Below are 18,959 nucleotides of genomic sequence, written 5' to 3'. Positions count from 1 at the left end.
AGCCAGAAAAGACTCTGATCTGGACTTTCTCCCTCATGTACTTGACCCCAAAGTCCACAAGTGCCCCCAAAGTCCACAGCCTCAATTGTAGTAACACTCATCTATTCAGGTAATCCATAGATGCATAATTTACCAAGCTGATTGAGGGGATTTAATCCACTGCTCCTAGGGCTGGATGGAGGTTTCCTTTTTTCATCTTTGGTTGCACAGGCCCCTGGACTCAGTTTTGGTTTTGGCCCCACCTCTGTGTGTTGGCCTCTCTCAGGCTGCTCTTCCCTGCCCAGGTAAGAGGGGGAAAAAGCAGTGGCTGCTGAGGGCTCACTTGCTCACTCAGGCTGGGGGAAGGGAGTAACTTATCTGTAATTTGGCAAGCCCTTCAGAAGATTCTGAGGCAAGACAAAGTTTAGACATCATGCCTTAAAAGAATGAGAGAATAACTTCATTCTCATTTTTCTTTTTTTTTTTTTTTGAGGCAAGAAATATTTCTAAAGGAAAAGCTTTGCCTTATTCTTTGTTTCAGTCTTAACACTTGGCACATGTGTGATACAGAGTTGGTGATCAATCAAAATAATAGCCAATAAAAAGAGCAGAGGGAAGAGGAAGTGTGAGAGATGTTGATGAAGGGACAAATTAGCAAAAGGAAAGACTTGCATCGTCTCTTGGGTTCACAATATGCATAGAGTTTTTTATTTAAGCATTGTTTTAAAAACTTTAGCATATATGATATTCATGTGGAGGGTTTGTTCAATTTAAATTGTTGGCCTTTACCTCCAGTTGATCAGCAATAACTCTGGAGTGGTACCAAGAGTTTGTATTTCGAAAAAGTTCTCAGTTGATGCTGGTACTGTCCATCTGGGGACCATTCATTTTCTTTTCATTCCATTTCCCCTTCAGATTCACCAACAACATGGAACCCAGAAATCAAACAGATGTTTCAGAATTCCTTCTCCTGGGATTGACAGATGATCCAGAACTGCAGCCCTTCTTATTCTGCCTGTTCCTGGCTATGTACCTGATCACTGTCCTAGGAAACCTGCTCATCATCCTGGCTGTTAGCTGGGACTCCCATCTCTATGTCCCAATGTACTTCTTCCTCTCCAACCTGTCCTTTACTGACATCTGTATAAGCACAACCACCATCCCAAAGATGCTGGTAAACATCCAAGCACAGATACAGCACATCACTTACATAGGTTGCCTAACTCAGGTTGGCTTCGTGATAGGTTTTGGTGGTTTTGAAGATTTTCTCCTTGCAGCAATGGCTTATGATCGCTATGTGGCCATTTGTCACCCCTTGAGGTACACGGTTATCATGAACCCCCGACTCTGTGTTCTGCTGATTCTACTCTCACTTTTCATCAGCACTGTGGTTTCCCTGCTCCTTAGTCTGATGGTGTTGAGATTGTCCTTCTGCCAAGACCTGGAAATCCCTCACTTCTTCTGTGAACTTGCTCAGGTCATCAAGCTGGCCTGTTCTGATACCCTCATCAATAACATTCTGATATATTCTGTAATTGGCCTGTTTGGTGGTATTCCCCTCCTTGGGATCATTTTCTCTTATACTCAAATTGTCTCCTCTGTTTTGAGAATGCCATCAGAAGGGGCAAAGCTTAAAGCTTTTTCCACCTGTGGGTCTCATCTCTCAGTTGTGTCCTTATTCTATGGGACAGCTTTTGGAGTGTACGTTAGTTCAGCAGTGACTGACTCTCCCAGGAAGATTGCAGTGGCTTCTGTTATGTACATTGTGCTTCCTCAAATGATGAACCCTTTTATCTACAGCCTGAGAAACAAAGACATGAAGAGAGCCTTAAGGAAACTTATTAGCATGACACCTTCCCTGTGATTTTGCCACCTATTTTAGACATGGGTTTCCTGAATGAGGCAAGGCCTTAGGTATCCAGGGTGAGCCATAATGTCTATTGCTTTCATTAACAAATTCTTCTAAAAAGGCAGACAGCAGAATTTCCAAGTTAACTTTAACTTGGGGTTGACACCAGACTTTGCTTTCGGTCCAGCCCTATGATGTATAGCACATAATTTAAATTCTTTAATTCAATTTCTTTTCTCAATTTCGGTAGACGTAGAGCCTGAAGCAAGGGTTCTAGTTTTAATGATTTTGCATCATGCTCAGAGGAGGCAATTTGCTGAAACTGTGTATGAAAGAAAGTATTGAAGCAAGAATAGCTTCCACCTGATCCATGGTAGGTCCATATCATTTGCCCCCCAGAGTTAGGTCTATAGTGCAGTAAGGGGTCTTACCTTTTACACACCTACTTGTTAATGAATTAGATTGGTCATGGTAAACCATTACCTACTGAGGAACATAAGTACTGCTACAGTCAGTTTCATTATCTACTAAGTGTGCATGATTAGATTATGTCAGTGGTTTAAAATGACTCTGAGATATTTGAATTTCACTACTGAGGAAGACTTCAGTTCTAATAAGAAAAGGAATCTCTAACTCTAATATGTCCAAACCTCAAAGAGAGGAATCTTTCATAACAAGGTCTTCATAGGTAAGAAATATATATAAATAGGGGAGTAGGAATTCATTCAGTCCTGTGTGTATTGTTTTGTCCCAGTATTGGTTCTCCTCAGGGTCACCAGTGGTGGCGACAGGTGAAGATGTCAAATATGGACATGATTTCCAGTGACAGAAGCCTGGTTGTTCTTCTTTGAGTCAGGTGATTATAGAACTTCCCATGGAGTTAACTAGAATACATTTCTGTAAAGGGTTGTATAGTGGCCATAAAAACAATTTGTCCACATCCTATTACTTATAACTTGTTAATACTATATGATAAAAAGGTGGATGTTGTAATAAACTCTAACAGACTAGAACAGAGGAAAAGTGCATGTTACTTATTTTGAATTAGAGCTTTCGTGGAGAGTGAGCTTATCCCAGATTCTCTGAACACATCCTAAATATAATATATGTTTCCTAATAAGCTAGAAAGAAATGGAAATGCCACAGAGAAAAGGAGGTGGTAATGTAACCGTGGTGACTGAAGTTGGATTTGTGCAGCCAACAGTTGATTTCCAGCATTGGATCATTTTTATCCTGCTTTATTCAGATGTCATTGACATATAAACTATTACCTTATGATGTACAATTTGTTGATTAGATACATTAATGTTTTCAAAATGATTACCACCATGAAATTAGCTAAAAACCTCTGCTCTGTTACATAATTAACACTTCTTTTTGTGGTGAGAATATTTAAGATCTCTTCTCTTGGCGATATTCAAATATACAACACATCATTGCTAGTTATAACATCACCATGCTGTGCAAATTAAATCCTTGAACTTAATCTTGTAACTGGAAGTTTCTACCCTTGGCCAGCATCTCCCATTTCCTCTAGCTCTGCGGTACCCACCATTCTATTCTCTGTTTCTATGATTTTGACTTTTAAATTTGATGGAGTTCCAGTTTTTGGTTTTTGTTTTTTTTACTTGTTTTTGGTGTCATATCCATAAAATCATTGCCAAGGCCTGTATCAAAGTGTTTTCCTCAACATTTTTTTCTAAAAGTTTTATGGATTCAGACCTTATCTTACATCTTTAATCAATTTTCAGATAGTTTTTGAGGGTGGTGTAAGATTGGGGTCAAGATTCATTTTGCTGCGTGTGGTTATCCAGTGTTCCCAAAACCATTAATTGAACAAACTATTCTTTCCGCATTAAGTATGCTTGGTGCCCTTGTCATATATTAGTCAACCACATGTGCATGGGCTTTTTTCCGTGTTCTTGGTTCTGTTCCCTTGGTCCGTGTGTGTGTTTTTGTGCCAGTACTGTGCTGTTTTGATTACTGTAGCTTTGTAATACAGTTTGAAATCAGGAAGTGTGAGGCCTCCAACATTATTCTTTCTCAAGCATGATTTAGAAATTCAGGGTCTTTTACCATTTTAATTGTTTTTAAGTTTACAACTCAGAGGCATTAAGTATACTCACACTGTGTATTTACATCATCACTATCCATTCAGAGAATGCTTCATCTCGCAACACTGAAATGTGTACCTATTAACAGTAACTCTGTAATCACTCTTGTGCCAAGACCTTGGAAACCTCATTCTAATTTGTATAGCTATTAGATGTGTACGACTATTAGATGTATGTGAATTCGACTATTCTAGGAACCTCATGTTAGTAGAATCACACACTATTTGTCGTTTTGCAACTGGCTTATTTAACCTAGCATTATATCTTCAAGGATCATACAAGTTGTAGCACGTATCAGAATTTCCTTTCTTTTTAAGGCTGAATAATGTCTCGTTGTATGTATATGCCATATTTTATTTTTCATTCATCAGTTGATGGACATGTGCTGCTTCCACCTTTTGGCTATTGTGCATAACCCTGCTTGACCATAGATATATAAACAACTTTTGAAATTCCTGACTTCATTTCTCTTGGGAATATATTCAGAAGTGAAATTACTCAATAATAGAATTCTACTTTTAATTTTTTGAGCAAATGGAATGTGTTAGATAATAGCTGCACTATTTTACATTCCCACCAACAATGCCCAGGGATTCCAATTTCTCCACATCTTTGCCAACACTTGTTTTTCCTCTTCATCCCCTTCTTTCTCTTCTCCTTCTTCTTCAACTTGTCCTTATCCTCTTCTCCCTCCTCCTCCTATTCTTCCTGCTCCTTCTTCTTCATCTTTTTTTCTTTTTTATAATACCCATCCCAATGCCTATTTCATTGTGATTTTGATTGCAAAAAATGAAAAGAATATTCAAAATTGGATAGATATATGCAATATCATAGATATGCCAATTTTCCTCAAATAGTTTTGAAGACTTAATGCAGAGTCTGAGATTTTAATTATATCAGAGGGGGTGATTTTGAAGTGTATATGAAACATTGATGGAGAAAGATATTTGACTTACTGACATATAAGAAAAAAGTGAGGTATTTGCTTTACCAAATATCAAGATAGGGAGCAATAGTAACTAAAATCATCTGGTTCTGGAACAAATAGAAGTATACTGCCAATTAGCTCCCAACTATATGAACATTATATTTAGTTCACAGGAGGTATTGGACACTTTCTTTCTGACAATGTGTCAGTCGCTGAAATTACTCTTATCCATATTGAAAAAATGAAATTTGATTCTATATTACAGCATACTCAAAAATTATTCCAAAGTAACCAAAGCCTGAAATGTTTAGAAAACAATATAGAAAAATATGAACTTAGAGAGTCAATCATTTTTAAATAAGACAAAATCATCACAATCCAAAAATGAGAAGAGAGAGAAATCCAACCACTTTAGAAAAAGATGGTAACAGCTTAACATCCCCCAAATATAATGAATTTCTACAACTTAACAAGAAAAAGTAATAAAATGATTAAAAATTATGCAAAAGACTTGCATGGACTTTTTTCAGAGAAGATATACAAATGGTCACAAGCACAAGAAAATATGCTCAACATAACTAATCATGAAGAAAATGCAAGTCAAAACCACAAAGAGGGCTTCCTAGGTGGTGCAGTGGTTAAGAATCCCCCTGTCAGTGCAGGGGACACAGGTTCAATCCCTGCTCCAGGAAGATCCCACATGCCGCAGAGCAACTAAGCCCATGGGCCACAACTATTGAGCCCATGTGCCACAATTACTGAAGCTTATGCACCTAGAGCCTGTGCTCTGCAATAAGAGAAGCCATGGCAATGAGGAGCCCACACACCACAACAAAGAGTAGCCCCCATTCGCCACAACTAGAGAAAGCCCACATGCAGCAATAAAGACCTAACACAGCCAATAAATTAATTAATTTAAAAACAAACAAACAAACAAACAAAAAAACCCCACAAGGAGATAGGCATTGGGATGGGTACTATAGAAAAGGAAGAAGAAGTTGAAGAAGAAGGAGCAGGAAGAATAGGAGGAGGAAGAAGAAAATGAGGAGGAGGAGAAGAAGAAGAAGAAGAGGAAGAAGGGGACAAAGAGGAAAAACAAGTGTTGGCAAAGATGTGGAGAAATTGGAATCCCTGGGCATTGTTGGTGGGAATGTAAAATAGTGCAGCTACTGTCTAAAACTGTATGCCATTTGCTCAAAAAAATTAAAAGTAGAATTCTATTATTGAGTAATTTCACTTCTGAATATATTCCCAAGAGAAATGAAGTCAGGAACTTCAAAAGTTGTTTATATATCTATGGTCAAGCAAGATTATGCACAATAGCCAGAAGGTGGGAGCAGCACAAGTGTCCATCAATTGATGAATGGATAAATAAAATATGGTATATACATACAAGATATTATTCAGTCTTAAAAAGAAAGGAAATTCTGATACATGCTACAACTTGTATGAACCTTGAAGACATAACGCTGAGTGAAATAAGGCAGTCGCAAAAGGACAAGTATGTATGATTCTACTAACATGAGGTTCCTAGTATAGTCAAATTCACAGTCATAAAAATTAGAACAAGGTTTCCTGGGTCTGGGCACAAGAGTGATTACAGAATTCTTGTTAATAGGTGCACACTTCAGTGTTGTGAGATGAAGCATTCTCTGGATGGATAGTGATGATGTACACACTCAGTTTGAATATACTTAATGCCTCTGAGTTGTAAACTTAAAAACAATTAAAATGGTAAAAGACCCTGAATTTCTAAATCATGCTTGAGAAACAACAATACTGGAGGCCTCACACTTCCTCATTTCAAACTGTATTACAAAGCTATAGTAATCAAAACAGCACAGTACTGGCACAAACACACACACACGGACCAATGGAACAGAACCAAGAACACGGAAAAAAGCCCATGCACATGTGGTTGACTAATATATGACAAGGGCACCAAGCATACCTCATGCGGAAAGAATAGTTTGTTCAATAAATGGTTTTGGGAACACTGGATAACCACACGCAGCAAAATGAATCTTTTTTTTTTTTTTGGCTTAAAATAATAAAAATTTATTGTATCACAGCTCTGGAGCCTAGAAATCTAAATTCAAAGCGTTAACAGGGTTATTCTCCCTCTGAAACTTTCAGGGAAGAATCCTTCCTTGACTCTTTCGCGTTCCTGATGATGGCTATCCATCCTTGGCCTTCCAGGCTTGCAGGTTCATCATTCTGTAACCTGAGTCTGATGTCCCATGGTGTTCTCCCTGTATGTCTCTGTCTTTCCACAGTGTTCTTGTCTTTGTGTTGGTGTCTAAATTTCCCTCTTCTTGCAACGACACCAGTCATATTGGGTCAAAAGCCCAACCTACACCAGTAGTACTTTATTTTAGCTTAGTTAATTACATCTGTAACAACCCGACTTCCGAATAAGGTCACATTGTGAGGTTTTGAGAATTAGGGGTTTGTATCCGTCAAGGTTCTCTTGAGAAACAGAAATATATATATATGTATGTATGTATGTATGTATATAGTCTCCCCATATATATACATGGGGAGAGAGAGAGATTCTCTCATGTGATTATGCTTTGATGGATGTCATAGAGTGTTCTGCCTATGTTTTCCTCTAGGAGTTTTATAGTGTCTGGCCTTACATGTAGGTCTTTAATCCATTTGGAGTTTATTTTTGTGTATGGTGTTAGGGAGTGTTCTAATTTCATTCTTTTACATGTGGCTGTCCAATTTTCCCAGCACCACTTATTGAAGAGGCTGTCTTTTTTCCATTGTATACTCATGCCTCCTTTGTCAAAGATAAGGTGCCCATATGTGTTTGGGCTTACTTCTGAGTTCTCTATTCTATTCCATTGATCTTCCTTTCTATTTTTGTGCCAGTACCATACTGTCTTGATCACTATGGCCTTGTAGTATAGTTTGAAGTCAGGAAGCCTGATTCCACCAACTCCCTTTTTCCTTCTCAAGATTGCTTTGGCTATTCAGGGTCTTTTGCTTTTCCATACAAATTGTAAAATTTCTTGCTCTAGTTCTGTGAAAAATGCCATTGGTAATTTGATCGGGATTGCATTGAATCTGTAAATTGCTTTGGGTAGTACAGACATTTTCACGATGTTGATTCTTCCAATCCAGGAACATGGTATGTCCCTCCATCTGTTTGTGTCGTCTTTGATTTCTTTCATCAATGTCTTAAAGTTTTCTGCATACAGATCTTTTGCCTCCTTAGGCAGGTTTATTCCTAGGTATTTTATTCTTTTTGTTGCAATGGTGAATGGGAGAGTTTCCTTAATTTCTCTTTCTGCTCTTCCGTTGTTAGTGTATATGAATGCAAGAGATTTCTGTGCATTAATTTTGTATCCTGCTACTTTACTAAACTCATCAATTAGTGCTAGCAGTTTTCTGGTAGAGTCTTTAGGGTCTTCTATATATAATATCATGTCATCTGCAAAGAGTGACAATTTTACTTCTTCTTTTCCAATTTGGATTCCTTTTATTTCTTTTTCTTCTCTGATTGCTGTGACTAAAACTTCCAAAACTATGTTGAATAATAGTGGTGAGAGTGGACACCCTTGTCTTGTTCCTGTTCTTAGAGGGAATTCTTCCAGTTTTTCCCCATTGAGAACGATGTTGGCTTTTGGTTTCTCATATATGGCTCTGATTATGTTGAGGTAATTTCCTTCTATGCCCATTTTCTGGAGAGCTTTTATCATAAATGGATGTTGAACTTTGTCAAAAGCTTTTTCGGCATCTATTGAGATGATCATATGGTTTTTATCCTTCAATTTGTTGATATGATGTATCACATTGATTGATTTGCGTATATTGAAGAATCCTTGCATCCCAGGGATAAACCCCACTTGATCATGGTGTAAGATTTTTTTAACGTGCTGTTGGAGTCTGTTAGCTAGTATTTTGTTGAGGATTTTTGCATCTATATTCATCAGGGATATTGGTCTGTAGTTTTCTTTTTTTGTGACCTCTTTGCCTGGTTTTGGTATCAGGGTGATGGTAGCCTCGTAGAAAGAGTTTGGGAGTGTTCCGCCTTCTGCAATATTTTGGAAGAGTTTGAGAAGGATAGGTGTTAACTCTTCTCGAAATGTTTGATAGAATTCGCCCGTGAACTCATCTGGTCCTGGGCTTTTGTGTGTTGGGAGATTTTTAATCACTGCCTCAATTTCCATACTTGTGATTGGTCTGTTCATGGTTTCTATTTCTTCCTGGTTCAGTCTTGGAAGATTGTATTTTTCTAAGAATGTATCCACTTCTTCCAGATTATCCAATTGATTGGCATATAGTTGCTTGCAGTAGTCTCTCATGATGTTTTGTATTTCTGAGGTGTCCGTTGTGACTTCTCCTTTTTCATTTCTAATTCTGTTAATTTGCATCTTCTCCCTTTTTTTCTTGATGAGTCTGGCTAATGGTTTATCAATTTTGTTAATCTTCTCAAAGAACCAGCTTTTAGCTTTATTTATTTTTGCTATGGTTTCCTTCCTTTCTTTTTCATTTATTTCTGCTCTGATCTTTATGATTTCTTTCCTTCTGCTCACTTTGGGGTTTCTTTGTTCTTCTTTCTCTAGTTGTTTTAGGTGTAAGGTTAGGTTGTTTACTCGATCATTTTCTTGTTTCTTAAGGTAGGACTGGATTGCTATAAACTTCCCTCTTAGAACTGCTTTTGCTGCGTCCCATAGGTTTTGGGTTGTTGTGTTTTCATTGTCATTTGTTTCTAGGTATTTTTTGATTTCCTCTTTGATTTCTGTAGTGATTCCTTGGTTGTTTAAGAGTGAATTGTTTAGCCTCCATGTGTTTGTATTTTTTGCATTTTTTTCCCTGTAATTGATATCTAGTCTTATGGCATTGTGGTCTGAGAAGATGCTTGATATGATTTCAATTTTCTTGAATTTGCTGAGGTTTGATTTGTGACCCAAGATGTGATCTATCCTGGAAAATGTTCCGTGTGTACTTGAGAAGAAAGTGTATTCTGTAGTTTTTGGATAGAATGTCCTATAAATATCAATTAAGTCGAGATGGTCTAATGTGTCATTTAAAGCTTGTGTGTCTTTATTTATTTTCTGTTTGGATGATCTGTCCATTGATGTAAGTGGGGTGTTCAAGTCTCCCACTATTATTGTGTTACTGTCGATGTCCCCTTTTATAGCTGTTAGCATTTGCCTTATGTATTGAGGTGCTCCTATATTGGGGGCATAGATATTTACCATTGTGATATGTTCTTCTTGAATGGATCCCTTGATCATTATGTAGTGTCCTTCCTTGTCTCTTTTAATAGTCTTTACTTTAAAGTCTAATTTGTCTGATACGAGTATTGCTACTCCAGCTTTCTTTTGACTTCCATTTGCATGGAATATCTTTTTCCATCCCTTTCCTTTCAGTCTATATGTATCCCTTGGTCTGAAGTGGGTTTCTTGTAGGAAGCATATAGAAGGGTCTTGTTTTTGTATCCATTCAGCCAGTCTGTGTCTTTTGGTTGGAGCATTTAATCCATTTACATTTAAAGTGATTATTGACATGTGTGTTCCAATTACCATTTTCTGAATTGTTTTGGGTTTGTATTTGTAGGTGTTTTCCTTTTCTTGTGTTTCCTACTTAGAGAAGTTCCTTTAGCACTTGTTGTAAGGCTGGTTTGGTGGTGCTGAATTCTCTTAACTTTTGCTTGTCTGGAAAGCTTTGGATTTCTCCCTCAAATCTGAATGAGATTCTTGCTGGGTAGAGTCTTCTTGGCTGTAGGTTTCTCTCTTTCAGGACTTTCAGTATATCCTGCCATTCCCTTCTGGCCTGCAGAGTTTCTGTGGAAAGGTCAGCTGTTATCCTGATGGGTTTTCCCTTATATGTTGTTTGTTGCTTTTCTCTTGCTGCTTTTAATATTTTTTCTTTGTGTTTAATTGTTGTTAGTTTGATTAATATGTGTCTTGGTGTATTTCTCCTTGGTTTTATTCTGTATGGGACTCTCTGTGCTTCTTGGACTTGGTGAATTATTTCCTTTCCCATGTTGGGGAAGTTTTCCACTAGAACCTCTTCAAATATTTTCTCAGACCCTTTCTTGTTTTCTTCTTCTTCTGGGATGCCTATAATTCGAATATTGGTATGCTTAATGTTATCACTGAGGTCTCTGAGACTGTCTGCTATTCTTTTTATTCCTTTTTCTTTTTCCTGCTCTGTGGCGTTTATTTCCCCCATTCTATCTTCCAACTCACTTATTCGTTCTTCTGCCTCAGTCATTCTGCTGGTTAGAGCATCTAGAGTATTTTTAATTTCCGTTATTTTGTTATCCATTGCTGTTTGTTTTTCTGAGTTCTTATGAACTGTTTCTTGTACTTTCTCTATTTTGTTATTGAGATTTTGTATCATTTTTACTATCATTACTCTGAATTCTTTTTCAGGCATTTTTCCTATTTCCTCCTCATTTATTTGGTCTTGTGGGTTTTTTTCCTGCTCCTTTGCCTACATGGTGTTTCTTTGTTTCCTCATGGTTGTCCAAACTTTTGGGGTTGCTTGTCCTGGCGATAGAGGTGTTTATAGAAGACTGTCCAAACCTCAGACTAATGTCCAAGTATTGGATTAAACGAATATTAAGTCTAGGAAACACATACATGTATAAGACACACAATTACTGAATCCGTTAGGACATAAGGCTCTAGAAAGACCTGACAGAACCCCAGTGTGCTATCAGATATTCAAAGAGAAACCCAACAAAAATTGACAACTGAAACAGAACAAATCAGAGACAAAAGCAAAAGCAAACAAAGAAACAAATAACACCCTACACATACAAACATTAATCCAGGGAGATTTTGTAAGCTAGGATCAAATATAGAAAAGAGCCAGAGTACCACCAGAGAGAATGGAGATTCTCAGAATGTAATTAGACAACTGTACTAAGAACTAAGATAAAGACAAAAGCCTAATATTAAATACCAGGGCAGTGCATCATCTGGAGGATAGAGCAAGGAGTCTGAGCAGACCGATAGTGTTGCTTATAAGTATGTTAAGATAAAATAAACTTAAAATGGCTGGAAGAAAGGGGAACAGAAGAGCATAATGTGGTTGGAAATATGCAAATAAAAAGAAAGGAATAGAAATGTATAGAAGATAGGGATGAAAGGAAAGTATGAGAGATATATTGTCCATACTACCAAAAACTTAGCTAGATATGGAAGTATATAAAAAGGCCAAAAAAAAAAAAGAATAAAAAATATCATTAAAAAATTATGTTATAAAACTTGTAGATCCCTTAGGGCTAAGATCGTATTTAATAAAGAAAAAAAAAAAAAAAACAAAAGAGAGAGAGAGAGAGAAAAAGAAAAAAAAATCCAGAACCGATCCCAGAATGGACCAGTTCAATAGGTTTTGATACTACTATTTCTGTTTCCTTAGCGTCTCAGCTGTAAGTGTCCTTCTCCTTGCCTTGGGTTTTTTTGCATTATTCTGTGACCAGCAGCGGTTCCTTTATTGTTCATCTGTAAGCGTCGGTGTGTGGGGAGGGAGAGGGTACAATAGTGGCTCCTTCTCCTGGGAGCGAGTGAGCAGTGGCGCACTGTTGTTTCAGTCAGGCTTGGAGGTGCCTGTTGCAGAGGGATGCTGGTGGCTCAGGAGTAAACAGAAAGTCTTTGAATTGGGCCTCTCTCAGGTTTTTGTTGTTGTTGTTGCTGTTTTTTTTTTTTTTTTTTTCTCTCGGCAGCCTCCCTGCTGCTGGCATTGCAAGGGGTTTTAATCTAGCCCCGCCCGAGCACCTGAGGGTGCTTGTTATCCCTGAGCACCTTAGATGGCCCACAGGCATCTCTCCACTGCCTGTTGCAGAGGCGCCGAAAGAGATGGAGAGGCTATGCGCGCGGCTCCTCCCCCCTGCCCGTGAGCCTGCAGCCTCCAGCCGCCATCATGGCCGGGCAGCTCTCAGGGACGGGCACTCCTCTCCGTGGACCTCCTCCCTCCTGTCCTCTTGGTCCGTCACCCTACCGGCAACAATGTTTCTCACCCTGAACCAGCTCTCCGGTTCCCACACTCCCGCTCCGGACCCGCCGTTCAGCCGCAGATCTACGTCTTGGTCTGGGAACGCTGAGCTGTGCTGCGGACCCTCCACATGTTTCTCACTCCCTCTCGTCTGCCACAGCTCCGCCGCTTCACCCTCTTTGAGCCATCGTAGATGCCTCCCTACCGGCTATGTCGGGCTCCCCGCAGTTGTTTCTGGTGTCCAAGGCCGTCTGCTAGTGTTCAGCTGGTTCTCTGTGGGAATTATTGCGTCCTTCTGTGCATTCCCAATGCATCTGTGGAGAGGGATACACTCCACGTCTCTCTACTTCGCCGCCATCTTTTCTCTTCTCTCAGCAAAATGAATCTTGACCCCAATCTTACACCACCCTCAAAAACTATCTGAAAATTGATTAAAGATGTAAGATAAGGTCTGAATCCATAAAACTTTTAGAAAAAAATGTTGAGGAAAACACTTTGATACAGGCCTTGGCAATGATTTTATGGATATGACACCAAAAACAAGTAAAAAAAACAAAAACCAAAAACTGGAACTCCATCAAATTTAAAAGTCAAAATCATAGAAACAGAGAGTAGAATGGTGGGTACCGCAGAGCTAGAGGAAATGGGAGATGCTGGCCAAGGGTAGAAACTTCCAGTTACAAGATTAAGTTCAAGGATTTAATTTGCACAGCATGGTGATGTTATAACTAGCAATGATGTGTTGTATATTTGAATATCGCCAAGAGAAGAGATCTTAAATATTCTCACCACAAAAAGAAGTGTTAATTATGTAACAGAGCAGAGGTTTTTAGCTAATTTCATGGTGGTAATCATTTTGAAAACATTAATGTATCTAATCAACAAATTGTACATCATAAGGTAATAGTTTATATGTCAATGACATCTGAATAAAGCAGGATAAAAATGATCCAATGCTGGAAATCAACTGTTGGCTGCACAAATCCAACTTCAGTCACCACGGTTACATTACCACCTCCTTTTCTCTGTGGCATTTCCATTTCTTTCTAGCTTATTAGGAAACATATATTATATTTAGGATGTGTTCAGAGAATCTGGGATAAGCTCACTCTCCACGAAAGCTCTAATTCAAAATAAGTAACATGCACTTTTCCTCTGTTCTAGTCTGTTAGAGTTTATTACAACATCCACCTTTTTATCATATAGTATTAACAAGTTATAAGTAATAGGATGTGGACAAATTGTTTTTATGGCCACTATACAACCCTTTACAGAAATGTATTCTAGTTAACTCCATGGGAAGTTCTATAATCACCTGACTCAAAGAAGAACAACCAGGCTTCTGTCACTGGAAATCATGTCCATATTTGACATCTTCACCTGTCGCCACCACTGGTGACCCTGAGGAGAACCAATACTGGGACAAAACAATACACACAGGACTGAATGAATTCCTACTCCCCTATTTATATATATTTCTTACCTATGAAGACCTTGTTATGAAAGATTCCTCTCTTTGAGGTTTGGACATATTAGAGTTAGAGATTCCTTTTCTTATTAGAACTGAAGTCTTCCTCAGTAGTGAAATTCAAATATCTCAGAGTCATTTTAAACCACTGACATAATCTAATCATGCACACTTAGTAGATAATGAAACTGACTGTAGCAGTACTTATGTTCCTCAGTAGGTAATGGTTTACCATGACCAATCTAATTCATTAACAAGTAGGTGTGTAAAAGGTAAGACCCCTCACTGCACTATAGACCTAACTCTGGGGGGCAAATGATATGGACCTACCATGGATCAGGTGGAAGCTAGTCTCTAGATATGACCACAGCCTTGCTACCATACTTCCTTTCCTACATTATTTCAGCAATATTCCTTCTTCTGAGAGTGATGCAAAAAAAATCATTAAATCTAGAAACTTTGCTTAAGATTCTACTTATATAGAAACTGAACAAAGAAATTGAATTAAAGAATTTAAATTATGTGCTATACATCATAGGGCTGGACCGAAAGCAAAGTCTGGTGTCAACCCCAAGTTAAAGTTAACTTGGAAATTCTGCTGTGAGCCATTTTAGAGGAATTTGTTAATGAAAGTATCAGACATTACGGCTTACCCAGGATTGCTAACTACTTGCCTAATTCTAGAAACCCGAGTGCAAAGTAGATCGCAAAATCACAGGAAAGAGTGTATCCTACTAACAAGTTTCCTTAAGGCTTTCTTCATGTCTTTGTTTCTCAGGCTGTAGATAAAAGGGTTCATCATTTGAGGAAGCACAATGTACATAATTGAAGCCACTGCGGTCTTCCTGGGAGAGTCAGTCACTGCTGAACTAACATTCACTCCAAAAACTGTCCCATAGAATAAGGACACAACTGAGAGATGAGACCCACAGGTGGAAAAAGCTTTAAGCTTTGCCCCTTCTGATGGCATTCTCAAAACAGAGGAGACAATTTGAGTATAAGAGAAAATGATCCCAAGGAGGGGAATACCACCAAACAGGCCAATTACAGAATATATCAGAATGTTATTGATGAGGGTATCAGAACAGGCCAGCTTGATGACCTGAGCAAGTTCACAGAAGAAGTGAGGGATTTCCAGGTCTTGGCAGAAGGACAATCTCAACACCATCAGACTAAGGAGCAGGGAAACCACAGTGCTGATGAAAAGTGAGAGTAGAATCAGCAGAACACAGAGTCGGGGGTTCATGATAACCGTGTACCTCAAGGGGTGACAAATGGCCACATAGCGATCATAAGCCATTGCTGCAAGGAGAAAATCTTCAAAACCACCAAAACCTATCACGAAGCCAACCTGAGTTAGGCAACCTATGTAAGTGATGTGCTGTATCTGTGCTTGGATGTTTACCAGCATCTTTGGGATGGTGGTTGTGCTTATACAGATGTCAGTAAAGGACAGGTTGGAGAGGAAGAAGTACATTGGGACATAGAGATGGGAGTCCCAGCTAACAGCCAGGATGATGAGCAGGTTTCCTAGGACAGTGATCAGGTACATAGCCAGGAACAGGCAGAATAAGAAGGGCTGCAGTTCTGGATCATCTGTCAATCCCAGGAGAAGGAATTCTGAAACATCTGTTTGATTTCTGGGTTCCATGTTGTTGGTGAATCTGAAGGGGAAATGGAGTGAAAAGAAAATGAACGGTCCCCAGATGGACAGTACCAGCATCAACTGAGCACTTGTTAGAAATGCAAATTCTCTAGATTTACTGCTGATCAACTCTGGAGGTAAAGGCCAGCAATCTATGTTTTAACGAACCCTCCAGATGAATATCATATATATTCTAAACTTTTTAAAACAGTGCTTAAATAAAAAATAAAACTCTATGCATATTGTGAACCCAAGAGATGTTGCAAATCTTTCCCTTTGTTAAGTTTTCCCTTCATCAACATCTCTCACACTTCCTCTTGCCTCTACTCTCTTTATTGGCCATTATTTTGATTGATCACCAACTCTGTATCATACCTGTGCCAAGGGGTAAGACTCAAAGAATAAGACAAAGCTTTTCCTTTAGAAATAGTTCTTGCCTCAAACAAAAGAGAAATGAGAAAGAAGTTATCCTCTCTCTCCTGTAATGCATGATGCCTAAACTTTGTCCTGCCTCAGAATCTTCTGAAGGGCTTGTCAAATTACAGGCGAGTTAGAGCATACTATCACTCCATTCATCCGTGGGGACAGTTAGGTAAAGTAAGGATACATCATGGACATGAAATACACAGTGTGTGGAAAAGCCTAAGTCTGACCTAGATGATCTGAGTGCTTCATTGACTCTCTTAACCAATCACTGTGGATGCCGCTGGATAGTAAAGAATTAGCATCCTGAACCAACACTCAGATTTTATGATTTTCCTTTAAAATTTTAATATTTTAATTTAGGACCATGCTCCAAATCTTTTCTCTTTCTTACTGTGTATGTCCATCCACAGCCATGAAGTATTGTATAGCAGGTCATGGCATCTATCCAAGTACACACTCTGCACCTTAGCAAAGATAAGAAAATGTTTCCTGTAAACTAGAGCTCATAAGACTTCCTCATGAAATGTGACTCATCTGCATGAGCAATTAATTCTAAGAGAAGTTGGGCAAATGTCAATGACATTCTCCATCTCATTCTAATGGGACCTCTTCCCCTAAGGTGTTGTATAATTTTTTTTAAAAAAGGTAAATGAGAGAGAGAATGAAATGCACAGGTTCTAAAAATAAATGCAAATGGCAACAATTTTTGGCCCTTGTAAGGCAGAGAATTACAGGAAAGGAAGAGATATGATACTTACAAAATAATCAGGCATCCTATAGGACTCTCTCTGTAAAGCAGTGGTCCTCCTTTGCATGGGGGAGCTGGAAGTGGGTACAACAGCCTTTATGATTCAGTGTATTACTTAGACTCAAACACTCTGAATGCAATCCAGGACCAGCGCTTCCTTTGAGAATAGGGAAAATTGTTCAATTGTGTGAGAAGCTCTGGTGTCCTCATGTGTATGATGGGAACTATCATAAAAGTGTATAGGGATGTTGCAGTGATGAGAAATGAATAGAGAAAGAGCAGCCAGCATAGTAATCAGCATACAGTGCATGTCATTTACAATTTGCATTCTCATGTATGACTACTTTTCTCTATTGTTGCTGTATTTAATCCCTCTTCATTAATGTTAATTACCAGAGTGTATTCCACTGCAAGTTACATTATGTTTCATTTCTCCATTCTGCTGTGTTGATTCCTTTTATCTATGTATTTTTATGAACACATATACTCAACAAAACAATGCATGATGGATACCATCACATTCAAGGTGATGTTGTCTCTAGGAAGAGGAGGCGAAGAACTGAGAGGAATGCAAACAGGATGCCTTTTTATGTGTGTATAATTTTGTTACTTTATTTTTAAAAAAATCCTGAAGTTGATATGGTAGTCAACATTTAATAATTCTAGAATGAGTTGAAGGATTTTTAAAATTTATTATATTATCTCTGCTGTTCTTATATTAAATACTTTGCAATATTAGAAAGAGAAATAGGTGTACTGGGATTGCAGCTAGCTGTTTCTCTGTGTCTCCACTTTCTCCCCCGGGATTTCATAGCCCAAATACAGAAATAATGCAGACACATTTCTGTGCAGTGGTGTTTGAAGAAGTAGAAACGGCTATGAAGGAAAAGCTGACTAAACCCCTTTCCCACAACCATGACAGGAATTTAAAGTCTGAAAATTTTATAACAGTCATCATGTTTGAGAAGGAGCAGATCTCTGCCCAGGAGGATGAAGAATTTCTTTCCATTTTTAGAGAAAATAGGAAACCAGCAGACTGAGAACAGGGTGAGTATTGGTACAACAAACATGAGAATTTTTCAACAAGAAGACAGTTGTCTGGAGTCTCATGGGACCCTTGGTTCTGATCATTTCATGCATGTGCTCTGCTCGTTGCTTCCCATAGATGAGTTTGTAGTAAAACATCTCTTCTTATTACAAAAACATTAACTAAGGTGCATTAAGTTACCTGAATGGCATCAGTGTGAGAGGAACCTTGAAATAACACCTGGACATTGAAGACAGTTCTGTATTCAGAAAGGCAGAGAGACCAAATGAGACAATCAACTTCTGGTTAAGAAGGATTCTCTCTTTAAAGTGTACGTGTTTTTGACTAGGCGAGAGCAGTTGAAAGGTTGTCACAAGTTGGCTCTTTTTAGTTTCTTATTTCCCCAGGGGATCAATATCCAAAGCTTCTCATTAGACAAGTATTATTAGTGTCATTCGGTTCCTTGGGCAGTGCAGATCTTTAGAGACCAAGACTACAGAAGAGAGGAATTCATGATGACTAATCCCTGACTATGTGATGCAAGGATAAATTATCCCTTCTTTTCACCTGTTCGTGCTCACCTTCATTTTACGTAACTTGTACATATGTACACATGCTTCTCTTCTAATGAACTGCTGGATCCTTTTTTAAAATTACAAATGAATAATATCAGAAAGCTGATTTCAATTTCTGTGTGAAAACATATTTTATATGTTAGATATCAATAATATATTTATAAATATAATTAAGATATTGTAAAATTCAGACACTTCGGGCCATTTCAGTTTTAGAGCCATTGAATGTTTTCTGTTCCTT

At 38.3% G+C, this 18,959-nt stretch overlaps 2 protein-coding genes across 2 annotated transcripts; one reads left to right on the top strand and one right to left on the bottom strand.

The window, feature by feature from the left end:
- Positions 1-907: 907 nt before the first annotated feature.
- LOC130836960 (olfactory receptor 7G2-like) lies at positions 908-1,843 on the top strand. The gene has a single exon (XM_057709645.1). It carries the CDS (start codon positions 908-910, stop codon positions 1,841-1,843), a length of 936 nt encoding a protein of 311 aa, XP_057565628.1.
- A 13,166-nt stretch (positions 1,844-15,009) lies between these two features.
- On the bottom strand, positions 15,010-15,948 carry LOC130836965 (olfactory receptor 7G2-like). The gene has a single exon (XM_057709657.1). The coding sequence runs from the start codon at positions 15,946-15,948 to the stop codon at positions 15,010-15,012; it is 939 nt and encodes a 312-aa protein (XP_057565640.1).
- Positions 15,949-18,959: the final 3,011 nt, after the last annotated feature.

Source organism: Hippopotamus amphibius, chromosome 15 (genome assembly GCF_030028045.1).
Source record: "Hippopotamus amphibius kiboko isolate mHipAmp2 chromosome 15, mHipAmp2.hap2, whole genome shotgun sequence".
Lineage (NCBI taxonomy): Eukaryota > Metazoa > Chordata > Mammalia > Artiodactyla > Hippopotamidae > Hippopotamus > Hippopotamus amphibius.
This window is presented reverse-complemented; position numbering and strand designations above follow the sequence as displayed.

Bases quoted from the DNA above. Each gene is read 5' to 3' on its own strand.
- LOC130836965 (XM_057709657.1), bottom strand. From the start codon at position 15,948: ATGGAACCCAGAAATCAAACAGATGTTTCAGAATTCCTTCTCCTGGGA.
- LOC130836960 (XM_057709645.1), top strand. From the start codon at position 908: ATGGAACCCAGAAATCAAACAGATGTTTCAGAATTCCTTCTCCTGGGA.